The following is a 10974-nucleotide window of genomic DNA, read 5'->3' as shown; positions in this document are numbered from 1 at the left end:
CAGTGGACAAGCTGGGGGAGGGGGCCACCCTTTTTCACGCCCTTTCATCTGGGCTAATTCAATACAGCAAGCGCCTCATGTCCACTTCGGATTCACACGAGTTTATGTCGCGGCGAGTTGGCGGATCACCTCCTCACCGCTGTTTCATCTGGACTCGGGGAGTCAAACTTTGCAGAGTTGATCGACTCGGACCCCTCCTTTTCATCCGTTGAGCCATCAGTCGCCATGGCGACCGGAGCTGTTCTGTCCCACGAGAACGAGTGGGTTGGGTTGACTAGCGTCTGTCCGTTCACACGTGGGCAGTGCCAAATAGCCAACATGGCACACAGCGTCCTGCCATATGGTGCCACCAAATACGTCTTGCTGGAGATCTGGGCCTATAGAGAGACCAGAACCAACTTTGCACCTCACTCCTCACTCTCTAGCTATAGGGTGCAAGACTTTGTAATAGAATCTTAGTTACAGAAGAGAACTCTTTGAAAAAATTGCTGTTAAAGTTTTTTTTAAATCTTGCTTTGTACTGATCTCCGCCTCTAAGCTAAGATTAACACAGTAGCACCAGTTCAAGTGAAACAATAGGATTTGAAAAAACAACTAATGAAGTGGTTCATGGTAGCAGGACAAATAAGTGAATCAGACCCAGACTTTTGATGATTTCATTGAAACTATTTTGGTTTCTGATCCGCACAAATTGTGAACACACAATTTGTGTAATTTTTAGAACTTTTAAAAACATAGTTTTGACTCGATATGATAATAAAAAAATATTATCTATTGGGACAAATTACTCCAAGATGCCACTTGATTCGGTTAAAATAAATAAATAGAATTGAATGTATAATTGACGGTGATTAATTGAATTTTAATATTTGACACCAGAGTCATAAAACATTTGTTGAATCATTACCCATCGTCTTAAACATCAGAGTCTAACTCATTCAGTCTCTTTCATCATGCATTTGTTTTGGTAGTGACATCACATTATATAATGTAATGCCCCTGGAATTAGTGCTCTGAATCTTTTTTTTTCATTAAATGAATTGGGAGTTACTGGATTTTCATTTTATTTACATTCCTACAGTGGATTTCACTGCAATTTTAGTTAATTTTTGACAATTTATAAAAACCGTTTTGGGCTACCAGCTGCACAAAAGCATATTAGCATAGCATATGTACGTTTTTATAATGTTACAGCGGTCGTCATTTTGTATTTTCAAAGCGTTTGTGTTCGCTTTTTAAAGCTGACGTTTGAAGAAACGTTGCCCGTCACAGTCACGACGCAGTGCTGCCTCCATGTGGCCAAAAGCTGAATGTACACACCCGTCAATGCTGTCAAAATATATATTTTATTTTAAAGCAGGCTTTAAGATACAAATAACTCTATAAAAAAAGTTTGCGTACAGAAATCCGTTCTTTTTGGAATCATATAAATATGTACATTTCGCGGGGAAAAATGTAACAAAAGCTGTACACATGCAAAGGATGACATCAGTGACATAAATGAAATAAGGTCAAATCTGCATTTGTTTGCGCAGGGAAATGTAACACAATACGACTTCTGAAATCAGTATCGAAATATACAACATGAAACATAAAAAAACATGTTCAGCAAGGCACAAAAATAAAGAATGCATAGATTAAAAAAAAAGCAAAAAATGTTTAAGCTTTTGCTACAATTCAAATATTTGCACCCCATTCTGGGATTAAACAGTTCTGCATTCTTTGTGCATAAGCAACACGAATCTCCTGCGGAGCTGTAAAAAACATTCCCCAAAAACAGGGTGAAAAATAATTCATGTGACTTACATTAAATACAAATACTCACGCAGAGTAAATGACCTCGAAGGTGTAACAGTGAGATAAATTAGTAACCACGGCGATGAGGGCTATAGAGGGTAAACGCACAGGACACTGTGCTGCCTTCAAGGGAATTAGTGGGAGGATAATGATGTGTCACTCAGTCTCTCTCGCGCTGATGATTCAGTCAGACGTCTCCTCCTCCTCCTCCATGTTGCTCCAGCAGTGCAATTCTCCTCCAGGTATAATGGCTGAATTTGTACAACAGTGTGAATGCTGACAAAGGTGGGGTGAGCTGAAGTCGTCCTTTAGATGTGGATGTTGTGGTGTCGAGTCTTGCTGGAGTCGATGTCCACGCGGCGGGCTTCGGCGAACGCCAGGAAGATGAGGAGGCCGAGGAGATTGACGGAGGTGATGAGGGCAAACACGGACGACCACGAGTTAGTGGCCTCGATCAGGTACCCTGAGAAGTACACCATGAGGACCCCTAGGAGTAAAAACACACACAAAAACTGGTGAAAAAGGCGCCCCATTTTAAATATGCAACTTAAACTGTGCGCTTTTTTGTCTTTAATATTCATCAGACAAAGTCCCATTTTTGATGAATAATCCATCGCACCGAGGCGTCGGAGTGATTGGCGGTTTGGCGCCGTCGAAACTCACAAAGGTGTTTTAATGAACCCACCAAATCGCTCCGTCAAAGGGAAGTGATTTTTGCAGATGCTTGTTAAAGATTTATGGCAGATGTCTGACAGAAGTTCCCACGACTCACCTGAGAAGGCTCCGCATGTGTTCATAACACCTGCAAGTCAAGCGCAACATATTAAATTTAACAGGGATGTGAATTATTCAGAGGCGTTTCAGTGAATGATAAATCAGCGTTCTGTATTGATGATTATTTCATGATGTTTTTGTACTCACCAAACAAAGCTCCGGCACAAGACGGGGCGAGATCTTGGACGTTTGTGGACACGCCGCTGCAGCAAAGAAGCAGTCAGTTTAATTGATAAGTACAATCCTCACAGCACTTGATGAACAACGCTTATTAATATGAACAAATCCCAGCTGCATGTTGAGAATATACAACTCCCCAAAAAGCTTACTTTGAAGTTCTGCTGCTATACATGGTCAGTTGACTGTTGAAATGCATTGGGAATGTATTGACATGAGCCACAGCTAAGAGGTCAACAATAAGTAATACTGCTACATCATCGACTGATACCCTCTAATACACTAGTAGCAGGTTTAAAATTTACATTTATTGTCGTTCATTCGTTACATCTGTGGTCTCTGCTGCCCCCTAGTGGAGCGCAGCAAAATGGCGGGGGGAAGGATTCACAACTTTGATTTGAATTTTGTTCCTTATTTTCATGGTTGGTTGTGACAGTTGAACACAGAGCACAGAATTACTCAACAGAGTGAAACAATTTTCAGTCGTATTATTGCCACAAATATCCAATATGATTCCTATGAAACAATCCTTCCTTAAAATACAATGAAATACATACATGCAGAGCAAATGGCAAGACAATTATTTACATTTGTGGGATATAATTCAAGTCATTTTTATCCAGAAGTTCGGATATCAGTAGCTTAGACTGATGATGAGAACTGATGTTTATCGTGCTGCTTTCACTTCCCAATAAATGTGTACTAACCACTTAAAGACATGCTGGCAAGTCATGGAATAGAAGTTTTAAGGGTGTCCACCTAAACTTAAGGACATCTCTGTGAGACTATGATGTCATAAATGCTCTTCGTTGAACAGAAACAACTGCTTCCAGTAAAACAAAATGACAGCGTAAGAGCACAGTGGCTGCTGTGTTCCGCTCCTCAGAGAACACTTCATCATACTTGTGGTCACGACCTGACAGTTACCACTTTTCTGGCCTCACACTCCTCCTGCTCTTTGCATTCATTTGCGTGCACTGTGAAAACTGATCATATAGTCTGGCATTTTCCTGTCACGATTACATATTTACAGAAGCTGGATGAAACACGATACATTCAGTATAGTTTGGAAGACATTTAAATGTATTAAAAACGTTTACAATAGTTAATCACTCATACTTATAACTCCACCAGTCACACAGCAACACAAGTTATGCATCAGGGCTCTGTTTCTTTGTTTGTTTGTAAACAATAAAACACTCCAAAATAGACTAAGCAAGCTGGCTTTCAACATCCTTGGCACATCCGGTCATGTGACTAGAAGCTTTACTTTGCATTTACCAATGTTTTGAAGGCTTTCTCATTCACTACCTGCAGAGTGACATCTTCTTCACGTTTCAAATGTGTGCGTTCTAGTCGTTATGCGGCGCTGCTGCCATTGTCATTTTGAGCTTATTGCACTTGGAATATTAAAAAAATAAATCTATTTATAAAAGGCATAATTGTGGATTTATAAACAGTTTTTACAGAAATCGAAAAAAAATAAATTAAAATATATTAACAATATTAATAAATAATATCAATGAATATATTAAGAATGATAATATGAATCCATTTTCGACTAGAACTAGAAAGAGAAAAGGCCAGGGAATTTTATAATCATTCAAATGGGGTGGATCTAACTGAAATAATTTGAATAGATGACCATGAAAAATATTAATATTAATACATGTATTGTGCTCCTTGAACACACATACATAGCATGAACATATAAAATGACACTACAGAAACATTTCTACATATATGCGTCAACAACAGTATGTATTGAACTGATTAAGAAATAGAAAAAATAGCTACAAGTCAAATATATACAATAATAAGCTCTAACTGAAATAATTTGAATTGATGATCATGAAAAATATGAATCATGATATATATAATGTGGCCCTTATATCATCCCAGAATGGAAAACCACTGGCAGACTTTGTACCTGTGACTGAAGGTGGTGAGGCCCATGACGGCGGACACAAAGGCGACAGCCCAGGGGAAGGTTATATTACCACACAGGAGGAGGGTAAACACACTGCAAACACCCATGGAAAAGAACTAGGAGGCAAACAAAATGTCAGGATCCTATGTACACATGTCATAACTCAAAACAAACAGCAGTTTATTACCTGCATTAGCTTCCTCACGGAGGCCGTGTCGTAGCCTTCCAGGAGCAAGAACACACAGTTACACCATGATGGACTCTCGACATGAGCAACATTAGCCATGCACACTTCCGCACATATTACCTTGGCTGATGAGGTGGTCGGACAGGCAGCCGCTGAAGAGGGACGAGGGAATGGCCACCAGCCAGGGAATGACATTAAACACCCAACCCTGCAGGGATTCAGACATGGTGGGCGTTAATGAACTTGACCAGGGTCAGTGTGATATCATGTGGCTGCAGAGGAAACTGTAATCTGATAAAAGAGCACTAAATGATATGATATGAAAATGGATAAATAGAAATGACTTTGTCAAGATTTAATGCTTTATAATATCTATTTGTCGGCCTTTACTCAGCATTTATCTCGCCTTAATAATTAGCAGAATAGTAAATAAAAATACAAGCTAAAAAAATGTTGAAGTAAGAAGTTTTATTTTAATACAGAAATGGTTAATGTGTTACAGTTATGAATGAAAAAGGCAACAAAGAGGTTTTATCCGGGGGCAAATCAAACAGTGAGTAAAAAGTTAAACAACCAGCTACAGTTAACAGTGCAGAGTCTGAATAGAGATTAGGTTTTAATGTCATTTCATTTTAATTAATGAATGGAATACTTTTGATCTTTTTTAGTGATTTAATGATGTATGCACAACAGTGTTACAACCCAACCTTTCATTTTTGACTATGAAGCATGTCACTGATACCTTGGCATCAGGGAACGTGTCCTTAAAGAATGTCGGCAGCCACGACAAGAGTGTGAAGAAGGTACTCGCCGTGCAAAGGTGTGTGACGATGACAGCACTGATGAGGACCAAAAAAAAGATGAAAATTACAGCATTCTTAACAATTTCCATTATAATCTGTAGACACAAAAATTGCCTTCTGTGACACCACTGCATTTGGATCCATTTAAGTTCTAGAACATCTCAGAATGAAGTAAAAAATGTTGATTGAAGTATTGTGAACTACATAATAAATGTTTTAGATGGAAATATAAACCTGACACTTTTACCAATTCTCCCAAATACAATTGGCACCAACATAACTAAACATGTTTTTTTTAATCTAAATTTGTCTAATTTCATGACAAAAAATATGCCCTTACACTACATATATATATATATATATATATATATATATATATATATATATATATATATATATATATACAGGACTGTCTCAGAAAATTAGAATATTGTGATAAAGTTCTTTATTTTCTGTAATGCAATTTAAAAAACTAAAATGTCATACATTCTGGATTCATTACAAATCAACTGAAATATTGCAAGCCTTTTATTATTTTAATATTGCTGATTATGGCTTACAGCTTAAGAGAACAAAAAAATCCTATCTCAAAATATTAGAATATTTCCTCAGACCAAGTGAAAAAATGTACAACAGCAAAAAAAACAAATTCAATCATTTGAAAATTCCCATTAATGCACTCAGTACTTGGTTGGGAATCCTTTTGCCTGGATTACTGCATCAATGCGGCGTGGCATGGAGGCAACCAGCCTGTGGCATTGCTGAGGTGTTATGGATGCCCAGGATGCTTCAATAGCGGCCTTTAGCTCAATTGCACTGTTGGGCCTGGTGTCTTTCAGCTTCTTCTTCACAATACTCCACAAATTCTCAATGGGGTTCAGGTCAGGGGAATTGGCAGGCCAATCCAGGACAGTAATGCCATGGTCAGTACATCTGTGACTGGTGGTTTTGGCACTGTGGGCAGGTGCCAGATCATGCTGGAAAATGAAATCATCATCGCCATAGAGCTTTTCAGCAGACGGAAGCCTGCATTGCTTTAAAATCTCTTGGTAAACACATTCATCTATTCTGGACTTGATGAAACACAGTGGACCAACACCAGCAGCTGACATGGCTCCTCAAACCATTGCTGACTGTGGGAACTTCACACTGGATTTCAAGCAACTTGGATTTTGCTCCTCTCCAGCCTTTCTCCAGACTCTGGCGCCTTGACTTCCATATGAAATACAAAACTTGCTTTTGTCTGAAAAGAGGACTTTGGGCCACTCTGCAACTTTCCAGTGCTTCTTTTCCATAGCCCAAGTCAGACGCAAGACTTCAGAAGTGGCTTGACCATGGGAATAAGGCTATTGTAGCCCATTTCTCGGACACGTCTGTGAACAGTGGCTTTTGATACCTGGACCCACAGTGCCAAAACCACCAGTCACTGATGTACTGACCATGGCATTACTGTCCTGGATTGGCCTGCCAATTCCCCTGACCTGAACCCCATTGAGAATTTGTGGAGTATTGTGAAGAAGAAGCTGAAAGACACCAGACCCAACAGTGCAATTGAGCTAAAGGCCGCTATTGAAGCATCCTGGGCATCCATAACACCTCAGCAATGCCACAGGTTGATTGCCTCCATGCCACGCCGCATTGATGCAGTAATCCGTGCGAAAGGATTCCCAACCAAGTACTGAGTGCATTAATGGGAATTTTCAAATGATTGAATTTGTTTTTTTTGCTGTTTTACATTTTTTCACTTGGTCTGAGGAAATATTCTAATATTTTGAGATAGGATTTTTTTGTTCTCTTAAGCTGTAAGCCATAATCAGCAATATTAAAATAATAAAAGGCTTGCAATATTTCAGTTGATTTGTAATGAATCCAGAATGTATGACATTTTAGTTTTTTAAATTGCATTACAGAAAATAAAGAACTTTATCACAATATTCTAATTTTCTGAGACAGTCCTGCACATATATATATATATATATATATATATATATATATATATATATTTTTTTTTTTATATATATATATATATATTTTTTTTAAGAAAAGTATAATTTCTAATACGTCATTACTTCAGAAGTGTGCATGCATCAACCAGGCAAGTGGTAGCCATTGTTAGCATTTTCGTTCCCATACACAGCATGAAACATAACAGATATGCATCAAACAATAGCATGTATTGAACTGATTAAGAGAAATATAGAAAAATAGTTAGAACTCAAATATATGCAATATTACAGGCGCTCTTCCCATTCTTCACACTCCAAGTGGCCATCTTGGATTGTAAAGGACTGTCCCACCTTTTTCATCCTGTGGTCGGAGCTGGGAATTGCCCAGTTCCAACGAGAAATGGAAGACAGTTTTATGCCCATAAAACTCTGTCACAATAATAACACAAAATGTTGCTGATACTGATAGAGATTTACACCTTTTTTAAGGTCATATAAGCAAAAAAGGCAACACTAAGAAAAAAAAAAGTCTGCACCTGTTACTTAGAATGAGCCAGTTCCCTTCCAGGTTGACTTTAAAACAAATATTAGCTCATTCAGATTTGAGAAAAATTGTAGTTTCAATCAATCTTGCCGCGACAAACTTTCACACATTTGAACAAGTCTATTTGTCAAGTATCATAAACCCACCAGACTGCGGGCTGCCTGAGGAGCCGGAGCCAGTGGCGCTTGGTGAGCTTGGACTGTCCTGCGCCGCTTCCCAGAGACTCCAGGGTAATGATGGGTCCTGCACACACACACCAGCCAGCGTTACATGCAAATCATGCGGTGACACAGGCGGCCCATCAAAACCGAACCTTCTCCTTTCAGCAAATATTTCCACATGAAGTACGCCCACAGGACAGAGAGGAGACCAGGCACGTAGAAGACACTCTCCCAGCCGTACAGGTCCAGCATGAGGGAGCCAGCCCCTCCAATCACTAGCGTTCTAGCAAAGGAGACATGTCATTTTAAGCATTGCGAAATGAAGACAAGCTCAGGCATCTAAACACAGCAATTACATAAGACTCACCCCAGATAAGAGCCACTACCCACAGTGCTCATGAGGAAGCCCCGCTCACTCTCCACAACCTTCTGGGAGCACAGACTCGCCAGAGAGGGATAATGAACTCCTGCCCAAAACAAATCAACATGCTCAAGGATGGGATGTAAGGAGGCGACTTTAGAAGACGAAAGGAAGGGTCCAACCTTGCAACAGCCCCATGAGGAAGCGCGCCAGGGTCATGGAGATGATGGGCTGGGAGCAGAAATGGGCCAGGACGGGAGTGAAAGCAGTCATCGACCCCCAGGCTGCAGCAGACAGCAAGAGAACCTTCTCACCGCCCACTCTGGAGAGAAAAGTGGATCATAATCTGTCAGTAAAAGGATCAAGATAAGCCACAAATTAAATTCCCAAGAGTAGTTCAGATAAATAACCTTCAATAACTCTCTAGAATAAGGCGGAAACCAATGACTATTTTGATCGTCGACCTGTCTCCTTTTAGAATTATAGTTGACTGGTCATTGCAGTTCAACTATAGAGTGCCACTTCTTGAAAAGTGTCCCTTCATTCCTATCTTTTTCATTGGATTTCTAACAGTTAAAGAGTTGGCTCATGTCTTCGACATCGTCAACATGAATCTCCTGAATTCTGACAGAACAGGAAAAACGGTGAAGAGGAACCTGACATCACGGGGAATGTTTGGTATCAAGAAAACACCCTTGAAAGTGAATCACAAAGGAGGATTTGTTCCGCCGTGACTACCCCCTCACCGGTCGCTGACGTAGCCTCCAAGAACTTGGGTGAAGCAGTAACCCCAGAAGAAGCTGCCCAGCACCATGCCCGACTCTTTCTTGTTCCATCCGAACTGCTCGGCCAGGCTGACGGCGCAGATGGGCATCGCCACGCGGGCGCAGTAGAGCAGGCAGGTTCCAAGGAGAAGCACCAAAGTCCATACTCTGGCAACAGGTCTGAAAGTGGAGAGCTTGAGTCAATAAACAGCCAAATTTAAGGTTCACAAATGAGGTTATAGACAAACAAAAGCAAGAGCTCAACTCCAAGTCATTTGAGAAGGATAAAGCTCATCTTCATCTTTGACTTACAGCTCAGGAAGTAGTTTGAATGTGAAGAATAATCTGGGTCAAACTGAGCCGTGAAACTCATCTATGGGCGTGAAACTACGCGCAGTTTCGATTCACATAAGAACTTGGCTCAAGAAGCCGCCTATATTTCTCACCTTGTCCAGTTGGTGTCCGGCCACTTCTTGTCCGGCGGATGGTTTTCCTTGTGACAGACCAAGTCAGGGCTGAAGCTCTTGCCATATTTTTGGATCACGGCCATTCAACGAGGTAACGACTTCTTCTCTCCACACCCGCCTGTTCACTTTCTTCCCCGTAATCACACGGACGCGGAAACGTCCACAAACATTCCTGAAAGAGTTGGAACAATCATGGCTCGAAACGTGGCACGGAGAGGTGAAAGGATGACCCGAGCAGATCACGGGTCCGGTGGCGGAACCGCTGCTGGAAGAGCCAGTCTGTTGTCCTGATGTAAAGGAGGAGTTAATCCACGTGTCAGTTTCTGCTCGCAATCTCCGCGCAGTTCTCTCTGCGGCCGCTAGGGGCAACCAGGAAGTGGATTGGTGTTTTCCCTCAGAACCGGTCTCGAGAGTCCAGTCAGCTGATTCCCTCTTCACTGCATCACAGGAGACGCCGGGCGGTGCTTCTGCCCGAGTCATGACTCTGCAATATGCTGCAGGAGCATCAGCTTTCTGCCGGCCAAAAATGCTCTGGCTTTCACATTAATGTCGCATAAATACCGGATAATGACATAGTAATGCATTCATTATATGCCATCGCGTGCACGGCCTTCAAACAACAACCCTAAATCGTCCTCAAGAAAGGTCAGATATTTGACCTTGAGCTTGGCACTGTGAAACACCCCTTGTATGTTTAGGGGACATTGAATTCATGACCTCTAGAATTTCTTACCAAACAAAAGAACACAACTTTCCTTTGCTCTCCTTGATGCCATTTGACCCTAGAAAGCACCACATTTGTCTCTCTTTCTCCGCTTGTTTTTCATTTCCTTTGGCCTAGCAACCATACATTAAATAAAACTAATGAAGCTCCAAATGAAAGACATTAACTGTAGCGGCATCATGTACTTTATAACTGGGAATTAGTCACAGGATTCGTTGAATGAAATCAATGTTTTGTTTTCAACGTAGTCCACTGTGACCTTTGTTTCTGGTACCTCACTACTGATGGGGTGCTTGTCAGGTCAAGGACTTTCAGCACAGCCTTTCCTATGAAATTGGA

The 10974-nt window shown here is 40.8% G+C and overlaps 1 protein-coding gene across 1 annotated transcript; it reads right to left on the bottom strand.

The window, feature by feature from the left end:
• Nucleotides 1-1295: 1295 nt before the first annotated feature.
• On the bottom strand, nucleotides 1296-10198 carry LOC128749644 (solute carrier family 17 member 9-like). The gene is made up of 13 exons (XM_053849441.1): nucleotides 9891-10198; nucleotides 9427-9624; nucleotides 8863-9002; nucleotides 8687-8786; nucleotides 8472-8602; nucleotides 8305-8401; nucleotides 5608-5704; nucleotides 4986-5073; nucleotides 4866-4900; nucleotides 4679-4794; nucleotides 2719-2774; nucleotides 2570-2599; nucleotides 1296-2284 (listed from the first exon to the last, which is right to left on the bottom strand). The coding sequence occupies exons 1-13, from the start codon at nucleotides 9992-9994 to the stop codon at nucleotides 2106-2108; spliced, it is 1371 nt and encodes a 456-aa protein (XP_053705416.1). The 5' UTR covers nucleotides 9995-10198; the 3' UTR covers nucleotides 1296-2105.
• Between the last annotated feature and the right edge of the window lie 776 nt (nucleotides 10199-10974).

The sequence above is a fragment of the Synchiropus splendidus genome, chromosome 18 (genome assembly GCF_027744825.2).
Source record: "Synchiropus splendidus isolate RoL2022-P1 chromosome 18, RoL_Sspl_1.0, whole genome shotgun sequence".
In the NCBI taxonomy this organism is placed as follows: Eukaryota; Metazoa; Chordata; class Actinopteri; order Syngnathiformes; family Callionymidae; genus Synchiropus; species Synchiropus splendidus.
The sequence above is the reverse complement of the archived record's forward strand: the minus strand, read 5'-3'. Positions and strand labels throughout refer to the sequence as shown.